We start from the raw sequence: 19096 nt of genomic DNA on the forward strand, positions 1-19096 counted from the left end.
GTTAGTTAACCAAGTGGAACAGTGAACTGACATTACATTTTTGATGAAAGGTTGTCAAGTTTTTAAAAATCAGCTATAATTTTCCTCTCCACAGCTGCTTGGATGTCCAAATAGTTTCAAACTTTATTTCATATTACCAGAACCCACAGGAGATTGATTTTCTAAATGGACTTCAGAATATTTTCTTGTTCAAAGTGACAATAATCGGTCTATTGTTAGAGCCATCATCTCATCTCTGCGCCTCTTTTTAAATTATTCATTTTGTGGGATATGGGCATTGCTGGCTGGCCAGCATTTTTGCCCATCCCTAGTGCACTTGAGGTGGTGGTGGTGGTGAGCTGCTGCCTTGAACCGCTGCAGTCGTGCTGTAGAGTGACCCACAATGCCATTAGGGAAGGAATTCCAGGATTTTGACGCAACAGCAGTGAACAAACAACAATATATTTGCGAGTCAGTATGGCGAGTTCCTTGGAGGGGAACTTGAAAGTGGTGGTGTACACATATCTACTGCCGTTGACCTTCCAGATGGAAATAGTTGTGGGTTTGCAAGGTGCTGTCTAAAAGGACCTGGGTGCATTTCTGCAGTGTATCTTGCAGCTAGTACACATTACTGCTACTGAGCATTGGCGGTGGATAAAAATAGATGCTTTTGGATGCAGTGCCAATCAAGTGGCTGCTTGGTCCTGGATGGTGTCAAGCTTCTTGAGTGTTGTTGGGGCTGCATGCATCCAGACAAATGGGGAGTATTCCGTCATACTCCTGACTTGTCCCTAGTAGATGGTGGACAGGCTTTGGGGAGTCAAGATGAGAGTTACATGCCGGAGTACTCTTAGCCTCTGACCTGGCCTTGTAGCCACTGCGTTTGTGGTTAGCCCAGTTGAGTTTCCAGCTGAGGTCTGGAACACCCAGGATGTTGTTAGTGGCAGATTCAGTGATCGTAACACTATTGAATGTCAAGGGGCAGTGGTTAGATTGCCTGTCTCTTTTTGGGAATGCTGATAGGCTGGCATTTGTGTGACGTGAATTTTACTTGCCACTTCCCCTCTTCTGATCTTATGATGGAGGGAAGGCCATTGCTGAAGCAGTTGAAGATGATTGGGTCAAGGACATTACTCTGAGGAACGCCTGCAGCGATATCCATGAAATGTTCATCCATGTCCTTATTGAATGGCAGAGCAGAGCAGAGTCGAGGGGCCATAAGGTGACACTCAGTCAGATGGCATTGGTTTGCCACCCGCAAACAACTGTAGACCAAAAAAGGACTTCCTAGCAGCATTGGAATCAACCCTGAAGCACAACAGACTTATGGAAGAAACCCAACAGACCGACAGTAGCACCAACATTAAATAGGAAGAAAGAAGGGAACACTCAACACACAGGAAAAGGAAAGCCCTAGAAGGACTCAAAAGACAGAAATATTGTAATCCTACCTGCAGATGTGTGCATGATAGTCAGCCATTCTCAACAGAACACAGTACATTGAAAAGGCTACTCAAAAGATATCGACATTACCAACAGGTGGCGATGGACCTGACTCCACAGCTAGAAAAGCACATCACAGCGTCACTGAAGAAACTCCACAAAAATCAGTTGAAATGAACAACAGATTTCCAAAGAATGAAATTTGATGGATCCATTTCAATGGATTACCTAAGGTACACAAACCAGCACCCCCCCACCCCCCATAATCTCACTTCCCAGCACACCACCAGATTAGCAAAAGAATTTCACCGTAAACTGAAATACCTAATAGAAGACACATGCCACTCCACCCAAAGATTCCTGAAGATCAAATACGCAAAGATAGAAGAGGACAACGTCATGTTCTCCTTTGACACAGTGGCCCTATTCACATTAATTAACATCAGCCTGGCAAAAGAAACACTGACCACACTACTAGGTGAACCAAGGATACAAACACCAGACAGCACCAACTCCATCAGCAAGGATAGCATCCTCAAGCTAGTAGACTGTGCCTCACTAATCACTTCGCCTTCAAATGAAGAGACCTACAGGCAAATCAATGGAACACCCATGGGATCACCAATAGTAGGATTCTTGGCAGAAGCAGTGATGCAGGGACGAGGACGAACACTTTGCCCCACGATCCAACCCAAGCTTTGGGTCCACTATGTGGAGGACACCTTTGTCATCATGAAACGGAACAAATTAGAGAAAATCTACAATATCATTTGCAACATCCTTACTGGCATAAATGTCACGAAAGAGGAAGAGTTCATCAACAGACTCACCTTCCTAGATGTCACAGTGGAACAAACAGTCAATAGAGAATTGCAGACCAGTGCCTATAGGAGAGCAACACACAGACCAGATACTCAACAACAGGAGCAATCATCCCAACAGCCACAAAACAGAGCTGAATCAGGACATTTAATTGGGCCACAACACACTACAGCACCCAGGAACTAAGAGCAGCAGAAGAAAAATACTTATACAGCATAATCAAGAACTGGTACCTGATAAATACAGTCCGCTGATTCTGAAACAACAAACCCAACAAGACGACACAACATGCCCAGAGACTCTAAACACACCACCATACAAAGACCTCTGAGATGACTACTAGACTACTGACCCCTTGGCATCATAGTAGCCCACAAACCTACCAACACACAAACAGATACTGATGAATGTAAAGGACCCGGTACCAACAACTAGCAAAACAAATTCATATACAAGATACCCTGCAAGGACGGCAAGAAACGCTAAGTCAGACAGGCAGGCAAGAAACTAGCAACCAGGATACACGAACATCAACTAGCCACCAAAAGGACATGACCAGCTATCACTAGTATCCTTACACACAGATGAAGGAGGACACCACCTCAACTGGGGCAAGACGTTCTAGGACAGGCTAAACAGAGACATGTACGGGAATTCTGAGAGATCGGCATTCAAACCTGAATCTCCATCGATAAACACATCAATTTGGACCCATTTACCAACATCTGAGAAAAAGGAAGTAATATTACCCACCTTAACAGACCAAGCCACATAAATAGAAAGCAGGACAGAACATCAGCACTTCACTGGAGGCTCACTGATGTTACCTAGCATGGTGACAAACGTCTGAGAACAAACCTACCAGTTCAGTAAGCAAACTTGCAACCTGAACTATATTTCTGCAGCAGTTATGCAAATGGTCATTATAGAGTGTCAATCTCTTGCCTTTTCCCCATATTCTTGCACATTATTTCTATCCAAATAATCATCTAATATCATCTTGAATGCCTCAGTTGAACTGGTCTCCACCACATTTCCAGACAGTGCATTCACACCCTAACTACTCTCTATGTGAAAACCTTTTTTCCCCTCATATCATCTTGCTTATTTTGCACATCACTTTAAATCTAAGCCCGTTCATTATTGTTCCTTTAATCCATGAGAAGAACTTCTCCTGAACTACTGCATCCAGCCTGCTCATGATTTTGAAAACCTCTATCAAATCTCTTCAGTCTTTTTCTCTCAAAGGTGAATAGTCCCAACTTCTTCAATCTCTCTTCATAACGGTTCATCACTGGAACTAAATTGCTATGCACTTTCTTCAGTGCATTCACATCTTTCCTATAATGTGGTGCCCAGAACTATTCACAATACCCTGGCTAAGGTCTGAAAAGCATGTTTAACATCACCTCCTTGCTCTGATACCGTATGCTTGTTTTGATAAAGCAGAGGAATGCTTTATTTACTGCTCTCTACAGTTGTCCTATCACTTCCAATAGCCTGTGCACATAGTACACCAGATCTCTGTTCCTGCAACCACTTTAGAATTGTGTTTTATTTTATATTGTCTTTAAGTGTTCCTCCTATTAAAGTATATCATCTCACATTTCTCTGCATTGAACTTAGTCTGCCACCTGCCATCCACTCCATCAATTTGTCAATACCGTTTTGGAGTTCTACACTACCCTCCCCATCATTCACAATTCTTTCATTCAATTTTTTTTTTACATCCAAGTTGTTGCAGTTGGCTCTGAAGGTACAGGGGAAGGTTGACTCAGTAATTGTTCAGTTTTTAAGTCATTGACTCGTCAGTGATGACAAACCAACTTTCCACAATCCTTGGTCTAACGCAGTCCTTTCCTCTTTTTGGTCCATAATCCAAATACAGAAATATGAAAAGATATGGTCTTTGCAATTATATACTTTGTCAAATTGACACAGTACTCCAGTTGTAGCCTCACCAATACTTTGCCATAAAAAAAAACTGAACGAATTGTGGATGCTGTAGTTCAGAAACACAAACAGAAATTGCTGGAAAAGCTCAGCAGGTCTGGCAGCATCTAGAGAGAAATCAGAGTTAATGTTTTGGGTCGAGTGACCCTTCCTCAGAACTCACCAATACCCTGTACAGTTGCAGTATAACTTCACTCCCATCATATTTTGTTCTCTTTGCAATAAATGAGAACATATGATTTTTCTTCCTAATCACTTGCTGTTACTGCATTCTAATGTGCCACCTCACTCAGATTGCTCTGTACCACTGGGTCCTGCAACTTCTCTACATCTAAATAGGGTACTGCTTCTCTATTCTTCTAGCCAAACTAGAGAAGTTCGCATTTACCCATGCTGTTCTCTATCTGCAAAATGTCTGCTTATTCCTTTGCAGACACTTTTTTTAAGCCAAACTTAGTGATATCAGCAAATGTACCTACCATACCTTTGTTCCCATCATCCAAATGATTGATACAGAAAGTGGGGGTCAGTGAGCTCAGTTGACTGATCCTGGTTTCATACACCGTCAACACAAGGCCACACACAAACTGGAGGAAGAACACCTCATCTTCTGCCTCAGGAGCATACGGCCTTAACGTAGAATTCACCAGCTTCCAAATCTCCCCACAGTCCCACCTCATCCCAGACCCAGCCCTCCCTCTCCACCCTACCCCCTTAACCTGACCCTACTTGTCCATTTTCCTTCCCACCTATCTGCTCCACTCTTCCAACTGATCAATCACAATCACCTCCTACCTGCATCCACCTATTGCCATCCCACCCACCTTTTCCAAAGCCCCATCCCTCAATTTATTTTGCAGCTCCCTTCCCATTCCCGCAGTCTGATGAAAGATTCTGCCCTGAAACGTTGACTTCCCTTCCCTGATGCTGTTTGACCTGCTGTGCTTTTTCCAGCTCCGTTCTTTATCCATCTCACTATCTCCAAGGTTTTTTAAAAGTTGAGTGCATGTTGATCTTCTGACAATATGTTACAGTCAGCATTAAGGACTGAGTGTTGAATGAGAATATCAGAGAGATCTTTCATTGGCTATCACACTCTGCACAACCCTGATTGACTCTTGAATGTTGGAACAGGAGCAGTCCTCAGATGGAATATGATGCAGGTAGAAAGATTTATTCCTATTGCACTTTTGCTTATTTTCAATTTAAAATATTTTGCCACTGGGCTGTAACTTTACATGGAATATATGTTGTAAATATTAAAACTATTATATTTGTTATAATAGAGAAACCAAAGAGTGGTATATGATATGAAAATACAAACATAGGATCATGCAAATTCAAAACAGGAATAGGCCAATATGGAAACAAGTTGGATTTTATCCTATCTGCTTTAATTCTCAAGTCATACTAGTACGTCCACACATTTAATGGATAAATTAAACTTTTGGAATTAAAAGAAGTGTTGCTATATTGCTATTTTTGCATTAAGAAGATGTGTCTCTCAAAACATTAATTATTGTCAAATACAAGAGGATGGCCAGAGTGAGGGGTAGGGCCAATCGGCATAGTGGAGGGAATGTGTGCGCGGAGTTCGAGGAGGTCCTTAAATGAATACTTTGCTTCAGTATTCACTACTGAGAGGGACCTTGAAGTTTGTGAGGACTGCATGAAACAGGCTGATATGCTCAAACAGGTTGATGTTAAGAAGGCAGATGTGCTGAAAAGTTTGAAAATTGTAAGGATAGATAAGCCCACTGATTCAGACAGAATATACCCAAGACTACTACAGGAAGCGAGGGAAGAGATTGTGCCATTGGTGATGATCTTTGCATACTCACTGTCTACTGGAGTCTTGCCAGATGACTGGAGGGTGGCAAATGTTATTCCCTTGTTCAAGAAAGGGAATAGGGATAATCCTGGAAATTACAGACCAGTCAGTCAGTCTTACGACTGTGGTGGGCAAATTATTAGAGAAGATTGAGAGACAAGATTTATGATTACCTAATCAACCTATAGTTTTCTAGAGCTGGTTAGATGGCTTTGTGAAGGGCAGGTTATGCCTCACAAGCCTTATTGAATTCTTTGAGGATGTGACAAAACATGTTGACGATAGAACAGTGAATGTGGTGTACATGGATTTTAGCAAGGAGTTTGATAAGGCTCCCCATGGTAGGCTCATTCAGAAAGTAAGGAGGCATGGGATATAGGGAAGTTTGGCTGTTTGCATTTCAAATTGGGTGGCCCATAGAAAACAGGGTGGTAGTTGATGGAAAGCATTCAGCCTGGAGCTCAATGGCCAGTAGTGTTTCGCAGGGATCTCTTCAGAGACCTCTGCTTTTTGTGAATTTTATAAAGGATTTGGATTAGAAAATGGAAGGGTGGTTAGATTTGCTGATGACATGAAGGTTGGTGGAGTGGTGGATAATGTGGAGGGCTGTTGCAAGTTGCAACAAGACATTGACAGGATGTGGAACTGGGCTGAGAAGTGGCAGATGGAGTTCAACCTGGAAAAGTGTGAAGTGATTCATTTTGAAAGGTTGAATTTGAATGCATAATACAAGGTTAAAGGCAGGATTCTTGCCAGTGTGAAGAAAGAGAGGGATCTTGGGATTCACATCTATAGATCCCTCAAAAGTTGCCACCCAAGTTGATGGACTTCTTAAAAAGGGAATGGTATGTTGGCTTTCCTTAGCAGAGGGATTGAGTTTAAGAGCCACGAGGTTATGCTGCAGCTCTGTAGAACCCTGGTTAGACTACACTTGGAATGTTGTGTTCAGTTCTGGTCACCTCATTATTGGAAGGATGTGGAAACTTGAGAGGGTGCAGAGGAGATTTACCAGGATGCTGCCTGGACTGGAGGGCATGTCTTATGAAAAAAAGGCTGTAGCTCACTCAACCTTTCTCATTGGAGTGAAGGATGAGAGGTGACTTGGAGTGAATAGTCAGACTTTTTCTCAGGGCAGAAATGGCTATCACAAGGGGGCATAATTTTAAGGTGATTGGAGGAAAGTTTCAAGGAGATGTTAAAGGTTGGTCCTTTACAGGTGCATGGAATGCACTGCCAGTGGTGGTGCTAAAGTCAGACAGTTAGGAACGCCTTGGATGATAGTAAAATGAAGGTTATGTAGGTTAGTTTAATTAGATTAGATTAGATTACTTACAGTGTGGAAACAGGCCCTTCGGCCCAACAAGTCCACACCGCCCCACCAAAGCGTAACCCACCCATACCCCTACATCTACATCTACCCCTTAGCTAACACTACGGGCAATTTAGCATGGCCAATTCACCTGACCTGCACATCTTTGGACTGTGGGAGGAAACCGGAGCACCCGGAGGAAACCCACGCAGACACAGGGAGAACGTGCAAACTCCACAGAGTCAGTCGCCTGAGGCGGGAATTGAACCCAGGTCTCCGGCGCTGTAAGGCAGCAGTGCTGACCACTGTGCCACCTAATCTTAGAGTAGGATAAAAGGTTGGCACAACATCAAGTGCCGACGGGCCTGTACTGTGCTGTACTGTTCTATGTTCTAGACGGAGCTGCTTTTGCTGGGAGTTGTTCTTCTAAAGGACAGGGATGAAGCATATTATTAGCCTACAGTCTAAGATAAAGACTCAAAACTCTTGTTTTCTTTTCTGCAGGTGCTTTTATCAGGGCTAATTGGTGTTGTTTCCTGGAAAAGACCCATCTCCCTGGTGGTGAGTAGCAACAGCAGCACCAATGTAACCGGAGCAACAAGACAGGGCTGTTGAATTGCATCAATGCCGTTATGGGTGGTACAGTCATATCACTCAGGTTTTGCCATCTCATTACCATTAGGTAATGATTTTGTGAATAATAACAATGTGGAGGGCTGTTATGGTGCAGTGATAGTATGCTTATCGGAGCCAGGAGATCCTGGTTCACGACCCGCCTGCTGCAGAGATGTGTAATTAAATCTGAACAGTTTGATCAGAAAATATCCAGAAGTGTGAGCAACACAAGTGAAGGCTTAGCTATTTTTCCTGAGGCTGACAACTAAAAGTTAAGAAAATCAACACAGTTACTCTTTGCACAGAGCAGTGACTACTTGTGGGAATTAATCAGAAATGCCTAGTCCTTTTTCCATGAAACATATTTCTATTCCCAGATTATACGTGGAGACTATAATTGTCTATTTACATTACAGAACTCAGGCTGGAGACAGGGCCTTAAACTAAACAGGGAAGAGGGCTCAGTTATAGGGGAAAATTAGAAAATTTGAATTAAAGAAGGAGGTAGGAGGTAAGAGGTAGGAGTGCAGAATTCAGGAGAGGTTATTAAAATTCCGGCACAGACACAAATAGGACAGAGTAAATGGAAAGGGTTAGCAATCAAAACTTCAATCACATTGGACAAACAAATGACAAAAGAAGAAGGGTGGTTAATACAGGACTGAAGGTGTTCTACCTGAATGCACAGAGTATAAGGAATAAGGTAAATGAGCTTTTGGTGCTGATCGAAAATCGGCAGGTATGACATGGTGGGCATCACGGAGACGTGGCTGCAAGGGGATCAGGATTCGAAGCTGGATATTTAAGTATATACATCCTGTCAAAAAAAAAAAACAGCCAGGTGAGCAGTGGTATTGGGATTGCCTTATTAGTACAAAATGAAATTAATAGTAAGAAACAAAGTAGGATCAGGTGCGTAGAATTAAGAAACTGTAAAAAAAAGGTAAAAAATATGACAGTTGGAATTATGTACAGGCCTCTAAACAGTAGTCAGGAGCTGGAGCACAAGATACACCAGGAGATGGAAAAGATGTGTAGGAAAGGCAAAGTTACAGTGATCATGGGGGATTTCAGTGTGCAGGTGGACTGGGGAAAAAAAAAAAAAATCAGGTTGGTAGTGGACTGCAAGAAAAGGAATTTGTGGAATGTTTATGAGATGGCATTTTGGAGCCATTTGTGCTGGAGCCCACTAGGGAACAGACAATACTGGATTTAGTGTTGTGCAGTGAGATAGACTAAGGGAGCTTAAAGGTGAAGGAACTCTTAGGAGGCAGTGATAATATGATTGAATTTACCCTGCAATTTGAGAGGGTGTAGATAGAATAATAGGTAATGGTATTTCAGCTGAATAAAAGCAACTACAGAGGCATGAAATAAGAGCTGGGTAGAATTGGACTGGGAGAGGACCCTAGTAGGAAACAGTGGAACAGTAATGGCAGGAGTTTCTGGGGATAAACTGAAGAGACACAGATTCATCTAGAGGGAAAAGCAGCATGGTACAGGGAGGATGAGGCAACCATGGCTGACTAGGGAAGTCAGGGATAGCATAAAAGCAAGAGATAAAGTATATCATGTGGCAAAGGGCAGTGGGAAACCATAGAATTGGGAAGCTTATAAAGACCAGAGGACAACAAAAAAAAAGGGAGTGGATTAAATAGGAACGTAAGCTAGCCAGTAATATAAAAGGAAGACTGTAAGAGTTTCTTCAGATATACAAATGGCAAAAAAAGAGAGGCAAAAGTGGATATTGAGCCGCTGGAAAATCTTGCTGATGAAATAGTAGTGGGGAACAAGGAAATGGCCGAGGAACTGAATAATTACTTCACGTCAGTCTTTGCAGTGTAAGACACGAATAATATCCCAAAAATTCAAGAGAGTAAGGGGGCAGAGCTGAGTATGGTGGCCGTCACTAAGGAGAAGTGACTAGAAAAACTCAATGACCAGAAGGTGGATAAAATCACCTGGACCAGATGGACTACACCCCAGACTTCTAAGGGAGATATCTGAAGAGATAGTGGAAGTGTCAGTGGTGATCTTTTAGGAATTGCTACATTCAGTAAGGGTCCCAGAGGATTGGAAAATTGCTAACATGACACTCCTATTTAAAAAAAGGGAGTAAGGCAAAACACAAGAAAAAAAATTATAGACCTATTGAGTTTAGAAGGATGAGGGGTGATCTAATTGAAACTTACAGAATACTGAAGCCTAACCTCAGTCATGGGTAAGATCCTGGAATCCATTGTGAAGGATGAGATTTCTGAGTACTTGGAAGTGCATGGTAAAATAAAGCCAAGTCAGCATGGTTTCATCAAGTGAGGTCATGCCTGAAAAATCTCCTGGAATTCTTTGAGGAACTAATGAGTAGGTTAGACTAAGGAGAGCCAATGGATGTTATTGACGTGGACTTCAAGGAGGTCTTTGGCAAGGTGCCACACTGGAGGCTACTGAGTGTCTAAAGGCCTATGGTGTCAGAGGCAAGGTGCTAGCATGGATTGAAGCTTGGCTGTCTGGCAGAAAGCAGAGAGTGGGGATAAGAGAGTCCTTCTCAGGAAGGCAGCCGGTGACAAGTGGTGTTTCGCAAGGCTTCTCACTTCATACACTAACAATCTAAATTAAGGAACTGAGGGCATTCTGGCTACGTTTGCAGATGATACAAAAGATAAATAGAGGGATAGGTAGCAGGAGGAGGCAGAGAGACGGCAGTTCTGGTCACCACATTACCAAAAGGATATGGACGCTTTGGAGAGGGTGCAAACAAGGTTTACGAGGATGTCGCCTGGTATGGAAGTGCTTGCTAAGAGAGGTTAAGTTAGGATTGGTTTTCATTAGAAAAAAAAAAAGGAGGTAGAGGGGGAAAACCTGATTCAGATCTACAAAATCACGAAGGTATGGATAGGGTGGATAGAGATAAGCTTTTTCCCCCAGGGTGAGGGATTCAATAATGAGAGGTCACATGTTCAGGGTGAGAGGTGAAAAGTTTAAGGGGGATACATGCGGAAAGTACTTTACACAGGCGGGGGGGGGCGGTAGGTGCCTGGAACGTGTTGCCAGCAGAGGTAGTAGAGGCAGGCACGGTAGATTAATTTAAGGTGCGTCTGGACAGATGCATGAGTAATTGGGGAGCAGTGGGATACAGATGCTTAGGAAATTGGGCAATAGGTTTAGACAGTAGATTTGGATCGGCTCAGGCTTGGAGGGCCAAAGGGCCTGCTGCTGGGCTGTAAAATGTTCTTTGTTCAGAAGGATTTGGACAAGTTAGGAGAGTGGGCAAAAAAAAGTAGCAGATGGATTACAACATAGGAAAGTGAGGACATGCACTTTGGTAGAAGAAGAGGCATGAACTATTTTCTAAATGGAGAGAAAATTCAGAAGTCTGAAGTGCAAAGAGACTTGGGAGTAGTTAGGGAGGCAAATGCAGCGACGGCATTTATTTTGAGAGGACTTGAATTTAAAAAAGCAGGAATACACTTATGAGGCTCTGGTTAGACCACATTTGGAGTATTGTGCCTAGTTTGGTCGCCATATCTCAGGATAGGTGTACTGATCCTGGAGCGTATTCAGAGGAGGTTCATGAGAACGGTCACATGGATGAAAAGCTTAAATGTATGAAGAACATTGAATATAAACTCAGAATTTTCCAATGGAATTTAGAAGGGTGGGGGGGGGGGGGTGGTGGTAGGTGAAGGAGGATATCATTGAACCGTACAGAATACTGAATGGCCTGAACAGAGTGGATGTTGGGAAGAGGATTCCTTCGGTAGGAGAGACTAAAGACCAGAGGGCACAGCTTTCAAGTAAAAGGAGGAAAAATGTCTTCAGCCAGGGTGGTGAGTCTATAGAATTCATGGCCACAGAAGGCTGGAGGCCAGGTCACTGAGTAAATTTAAGACAGAGATAGCTAGGTTCTTGAGTATCAATGGCTATAGTGAGAAAGTAGGTTAATGGTGTTGAGAAACTCAGCCATCATTGAATGGCAAAGCGGACTCGTAGGGTTCAATGGCCTAATTTCTGCTCCTGTGTCTCATGCTCTTCGTGTGTATGTGTACTCCTGAGGTTTACACACGCTTCTCATACACACACAAGTACAGACACTATTTCCAGTAGTGGCGATCCTGGCAAGCAATGGCAGTCCTTGTAGTGACAGTGTCCTCAAAGTTATTAGAGATGGATGTCCAGGCATGTGACCCAGAAAAAAAAAGTGATACATTTTCAAGTCTGGAATGAGAGAGATTTGGCGATGTTGTTCTCATGTGCCCACTGCCCTTATATTCATACCCTCTTTTAGCATAAAATATTATTGAGACATATAATGAAATAATGACCTGTGGGCCTGTGTTTTCTGTTATGTTTGTGTTAAGAAACAACATTGCCACGAATTGTTGGGCCGCGCACTGGAAATCAAACCCTACTCTTCTCAGTCACCACAAATTTAAAATATAAAAATCAAAATATGCATTATGTCCAATGTACCCGTCATAACCCCCGGTTAGCATAAATCACATACCAGGTTTCTGTTGTGAAATAGAACTATTTATTACAAATAGATAACTAAATAAACCACACAAACAATTATGAACTGTCAACAGGCAGCATAGTGGTTCCTCAATACCAGGGACCCAGGTTCGATGCCAGCTTTGGGCACTGTGTGGAGTTAGCACATTCTTTCTGTGTCTCCATGGGTTTCCTCCCACAGTCCAAAGATGTACAAGTTAGGTGAATTGGCCATGCTAAATTGCCCAGAGTGTTCAGGGATATGTAGGCTAAGTGTATTAGTCAGCAGAAATGTAGAGTAATAGGGTAGGGGAATGGATCTGGGTGGGATACTCTTCAGAAGGCCAGTGTAGACTTGTTGGGCTAAATGGCCTGTTTTCACACTGTCAGAATTCTATATAGCTTCTTTTTCCTCCACTCATTCACAGCATGCAGGCCTTGTTGGTTAGGCAAACATTTATTACCCATCCCTAATTGTCCAGATGGCAGTTAAAACTCAGCCATATCGCTTGTGTCTGGAGCCACATGTAGCCAGACCAGGTACAGGCACAAGTTCCCTTCTCTAAAAAAAAGGACATGAGTGAACAAGATGGGTTTTTGACAATACTTTTGTGGTCATCCTTAGACTCAAATTCAGATTTTTAAAATGGAATTCAAATTCCACATCTGCCATGGCAGGATTCAAACCCAGGTCCCAGATCATTACCTGGGTCCCTGGATTGACAGTCAGACAATAATATCACTAGCCCACTCGGAGTCAATAAACTAGTAAATGAGGGGTGACTTGGTGATGGGAACCAACCTCTGCACTTATTTCACCAAGGAGAACAACTGCTCTCTAGTCACCTTGTCCATATCCCATCAATCTTGCACACAAAACAAAGGGCATCAGCCTTTCCTGAAGGGCTTATGCCAGAAACATTGATTCTCCTGCTCCTTTAATGCTGCCTGACCTGCTGTGCTTTTCCAGCAACACATTTTTAAGCTCCTAAAAAAAGGTACCTCAATGACAGAAGTCCATTTCAGCTAAGGGCAGAGTTTAGAGTGGGCCAAAGCCCAAGATATACAATTTCAAACACTTTGCACCTGGGTGCAGGCAATGTGTAAAGGAAAGCAAGCCCGGGTGTCCTTGGAGAAGGAGCACGCGGGTGTCCACCGACACCCTGGAGTTGTGACTGGCCACTTGAGTGTTTCCTTCCCTTCTGGAGAGATTGGAAAAATAAAAATAAATAAAGGAAAGCAATCTACAATATAGCCAAGAACAATACCTGACACTGACCCACACCACATACTGATCAGACCATCCTTGGCTAGCCTTCCCACAGGACAGTCAGCATTCCAGTCACCTGCACACTGACCAAACCCCCCCAGACCTACTTTCCTCTGGCACACACAGTCAGTTAGTCTACCAGCTCCCATCACCCCATCTACGAACCAAACTACCCTGACCTGCTTTTCTACAGTCAGGCCATTGGCTTTCCAGCACCTGGCCATCCCACATACTGACTGACCCTCTTGGCTGGACAGCATTTCTACAGACCAGCCATCTGTCTGACTCCCAGCCTCCCTGTGTACTGACTGGTCCTACCTTGCTGGCTTTCCTACAGGATGCCCTTGGCCACCTAGCTCAGCCTCCCCATTTATTGACCAGCCTGCCCTCCACCAGCTTTCTTATGAGCTGGCTATCAGTTGCCTGGCCCCACCTACCGATAGGCCCTTCCCAGCCTGCTTTCCTACTGGCAGGTCATCATCCCTCTGGCCCCCAGCCAGCTCACGTACTAGCTGCCCCTCCCCGACCAGCTTTCGACAGCTTGGCCAGCGGCCACCCTGTGCACTAAACAGCCAGCTCAGTGTCAGTCACCTGAACGGAGGAAATTTTCATCTCCTGGTTGTATTTTTTTTTTTTTTTGAGTCCTCAACTGAGGAGATTCTAATATCCAGATTATTTTTCCTCTTGTGTACGTGATTGAGAGGGTATGAACAAGGTGAAGAGAGAGAGCAACTGTTCTCCTTGGTGAAATAACTGCACAGAGAGGCTGGATCCTAAGTTGCCCTAAGTTTACTAGTTCATTGAGCAGGCTGACCATAGCCAGAGTCTGAACGGAGATTTTCATCTCCTGTTTTTTTATTAAAACAGTACAGAATACACAGTTAATAAACAAAAAATAGCAGTTCACCAAAAAAAAACACTATTTACAGGGAACGGGCAGCAAGGCCAAACCGCAAACCTCACTGTTCAAATCAGTTAATAGGGAAAAGGAGGACAAACCTCAAATCCCACTTTGGTTATCAATAAAGTAACAGTGACAAACATAGATAAGACTGTCCAATTAAATGAGTAACAGTGCATAGACAGGCTTAACAAAGCTAAAAAAAAAAAACAACTAACACCAGTCCACACCACATACTAAACAGACCATCCTTGGCGATCCTTTCTGCAGGAGTCATCAGCTTTCTAGTCTCTGGCTGCCCTGTGTACTGACTGACCCTCCTGACACCTGCTTTTCTCCAAGCTGGTCATCAACCACCCAGCCCAGTCATCCTCCCATACTAACTGGACTACCCTGGGTCGCTTTCCTATGAGCTAGTTATTGGCCTTCCGGTTTTCAGCCACCCTGCCTACTGACTTACCCTCCCCAGCTCACTTTCCCCCAGAGCCAACATCAGCCACTGTGTACTAACCAAACCACCTTTGAACTGCTTTCCTACAGTAGCGGTGCTGTCCTTCCAGGATCCTGCCGCCCTGCATTCTGACTGACTCTCTCCCCTAGCTGGTCTGTAGGAACGCTGGCCATCGGCTGTCTAGTTCCCAGCACCTCCCCCCACGTGTACTGACTGGTCCTCCCCCCAGTTGGCCTTCTTATGGGCCGCTGTCAGCCACCTGCCCTATACTAACTTTCCTGCTGCTATCAATTGCCTGGCCCTGCTCACCAATAGGCTGGTCATTGACCCTCTGGCCACCATTCAACTTGCATTCTGGCTGCCCTGCCCTGACCAGCTTTCCTATAGACATGCTGTTGGCTGCCCTCCCCCTCCCCAGCTCAGTCATCAACCCGCCAGCGCCCAGCCACTCCACATATTAGCTGGCCCACTCCCAAACATAATTACAACATCCACATCCAGTAACAGAATTCACTAACTCCTCAGTTGCGTTTCCAGCACACAGGCAGCAAATGCTCACCTCTCAGCATACACAGGTGTTCAGTCTTTACAGAGGCCTGCCCACCCCCAGAGGGCCAGGCCTACCCGCAGAGGAATAGTTCATTTGGAAAGGTACAATTGACTCAGGTTCAGTCTAAACACCAATAAGTGAAGGCATATGCAAAAAAAGTAAACCAAACCAGAATGCAAGGGCCACAAAATCAGTATGGTCCTTTTCTCAAAAAAAAAAAGAGTAACACAGGCTGTAACCAGCTAGTAAAACAATGAGAACTGAAATACACCTGTAACACATTGACTGTGTAGATCAACAAGTTTATAAGTCAGTCCTCAATGAAATAAAAAGGGATACCAATCAACAAACTGGCTGTGTAAAATCAGCCATATACAAGAAACAGCATTTTATAGGGGAAAGGGTGGCAAAGCTAGACTACAAAGCTCACCATACAACCAGTTCACATGGAAACAAGTAATGTTGAATCTCACTTTACATTATCAAAAAGAAAACAGTGAACACAATCACACACAGTTTGATGCACTGTTGTTCAGTTTATATGTAACAGACACCTCTGGCAACCCAGCAAGCCACCCATCCCACCCACCTTCTGGCCACTCAAAAGGCAGCCCACGCCCCTTCTGGCTCAGTTCACCACATGCCCTCTCTGGGCACCTCTAGGACAGCCCGTCTGGTTTCCGCATACCACCCCGCCCCTCCAGAACCAAAGCAATCAGGACGGCCTACTCACCTCGCACCTCTGGCTACCTCTAGGACAGTCCGCCCTAGTACCTTGCCAGGCTGACAGGGCTGAGGACAGCCTACCAGCCTCTCGGTCCACCCTTACATACAGTCTGACTCTCAGCCAGTCTGGTGGACTGCCCTGACACCTTCTGGCCACTTCTAGGGTAGCCCGTTCCTCCATGGGGCAGTGGTGCACAGGGAAGCCCATAAGCCTTCTGGATCTTGGCCAGCCCCTACGCACCTTCTGGCTCTCAGCCACTAACACCTTCCAACTACCTCTAGAACAGCCTGCCTCGATTACCCCTTCTAGGAAGAACAGTGCTCAAAATGGCCTACCCACCTTCCGGCTCTCGGGGTGACCAGCATCAGGGTGGTCTACCTACCTTCAGGCTCTTGGGATAGCCTACCCACCTTCCAGTTCTCAGGATGGCCTACTCACCCTCCAGCTTGCAGGGTGAAAGCTTCTGGGACAACTTTGAGCCTCAACTCTGTGAGGCTAAGCAGACCCAGAGACACAAGACAGAGTAAACCCAACAAGCCAGAGTCAATTACCAACAGTTCTCTCCAGAATGCGGGGTCCATTGCCAGAAACCACACACACGTTCAATCTTCCATTGAAGCCTGGTCTATCCCCAGAGAACCAGGTCTACTCACAGGAATACAGTTCATTGTAAAAAGGTGCAGTTAACTCAGAGGATGGTCCACTCCAACAAGTAGCAAATGCTCACCTCCCAGCACACAGAGGCCTGGTCTACCCACAGAGGCCAGGCCTACTCACATGGGAACAGTTCATTTAGAAAGGTGCAGTATCTCACAGGGGCTCAGCCCAAACACCAAATAGTGAAGGCACATGCAAACAAGAAAGAAAACCAGAGTGCATGGGCTAAATCTCCACCACTAAATCAGTATGATCCTTTTCTCAAAATTAAAAAATAAGAGAGTAACACAGGCTGTAACCAGCCTGTGAAACAACAGTCCCCTAATGAGAACTGAAATACACCTGTAACACATTGGCTGTGTAGATCAGCCAGTTTAGAAATCAGTCCTCAATTTTAAAAAAAAAATATCAGTTATCAAACTGGCTGTGTAAAAATCTTCAAGTTCAGGAATTAGGTCCCCAAAAAACAGAAACCAACAACAGTACTGACTGTGGCCAGTTTGCACAGTCAGTCCCCTAAACTAAGGAGATTATAATTCTCCTTGTTTTATTGTATTAAACAGTTTAAGTTACAAACACAGTTAAAAGGAAGAACAGTTTACAAAAACAGCAATGGGAGACTGGTTAGCAAGATTAGGTCTCATGGAATACAGGGAGAACTAGCCATTTGAAGTGGCTCAAAAGATAGAAGACAGAGGGCGGTTTTTCAGACTGAAGGCCTGTGACCAGTGGAGTACCACAAGGATCGGTGCTGGGTCCACTACTTTTCATCATTTACATAAATGATTTGGATGTGAACATAAAAAAGGTATAGTTAGTATGACTGGATGACACCAAAATTGGAGGTGTAGTGGACAGTGAAGAAGGTTACCTCAGAGTACAACAGGATCTTGCTCAGATGGGCCAGTGGGTTAAGAAGAAGAAGTGGCAGATGGAGTTTAATTTCGATAAGTGTGAAGTGCTGCATTTTGGGAAAGCAAATCTTAGCAGGACCTATACACTTAATGGCAAGATCCTAAGGAGTGTTGCTGAACAAAGAGACCTTGGGGTGCAGCTTCATAGCTCCTTGAAAATGGAGTTGCAGGTAGATAGGATAGTGAAGGCAGAGTTTGGTATGCTTTCTTTTATTGGTCAGGGTATCGAATACAGGAGTTGGGAGGTCATGTTGCGGCTGTACAGGACATTGTTTGGCCACTGCTGGAATATTGTATGCAAATCTGGTCTCCTTTCTATCGGAAAGATGTTGTGAAACTTGAAAGGGTTCAGAAAAGATTTACAAGGATGCCAGGGTTGGAGGATTTGAGCTACAGGGAGAGGCTGAACAGGCTGGGGCTGTTTTCCCTGGAGCGTCAGAGGCTGAGGGTTGACCTTAGAGGTTTATACAATCATGAGGGACATGGATAGGATAAATAGACAAAGTCTTTTCCCTGGGGTGAGGGAGTCCAGAACTAGTGGGCACAGATTTAGGGTGAGAGGGGAAAGATAAGAGACCCAAGGGGCAACTTTTTCATGCAGAGGGTGGTACATGTATAGAATGGGATGTCAGTGGATGTAGTGGAGGCTGGTACAATTACAACATTTAGAAAGCATCTGGATGGGCATATGAATAAGAAGGGTTTGGTTGGATATGGGCTGGGTGCTAGCAGGTGGGACTAGTTGGGTTGGGATATCTGGTCAGTATGGACAGGTTGGACCGAAGGGTGTGTTTCTGTGCTGTATGTCTATGACTCCATGAATATTTGCAGGGGGCTGACCCCAAACTTCACCATACAGAAGAAAACAAACGGGGAGAACGAACCTCAAATCCTACCTTATTATCAGGAATGAAACAAAAAAAAAAAAAAACCACAGACAGCCCAATAAAACAGTGCATATAACAGACAACCCCAGCAACCTACCCAGCCCTCCCACCTTCCGGCGACACAAAGGCAGCTCACCTCTGTGCCTCATGTCCCTCCCAGTCACCTCTCAGACAGCCTGTCCTGTCTCCACACACACACCCTGCCCCAAGTACAACAGCGATCAGGATGGCCTACCCACCTTCCAACTTCTCTAACCACCCTATCGCACCTTCCAGCCATTCAAGGATGGCTCGCC

At 44.4% G+C, this 19096-nt stretch overlaps 1 protein-coding gene across 4 annotated transcripts in view; it reads left to right on the top strand.

The window, feature by feature from the left end:
* Positions 1 to 19096, top strand: part of fam189a1 (family with sequence similarity 189 member A1) — a 99927-nt gene that overhangs the window by 24301 nt on the left and 56530 nt on the right. For 3 of the 4 annotated variants that reach the window (XM_072552748.1, XM_072552751.1, XM_072552750.1), the window contains one exon: positions 7842 to 7898. In XM_072552748.1, the coding sequence (XP_072408849.1) occupies positions 7842 to 7898 (57 nt within the window). Of the gene's footprint in view, positions 1 to 5592; positions 5611 to 7841; positions 7899 to 19096 lie in introns of those variants that run through there. The other variant, XM_072552749.1, reaches the window with a different exon arrangement.

Source organism: Chiloscyllium punctatum, chromosome 33 (genome assembly GCF_047496795.1).
Source record: "Chiloscyllium punctatum isolate Juve2018m chromosome 33, sChiPun1.3, whole genome shotgun sequence".
NCBI lineage: Eukaryota > Metazoa > Chordata > Chondrichthyes > Orectolobiformes > Hemiscylliidae > Chiloscyllium > Chiloscyllium punctatum.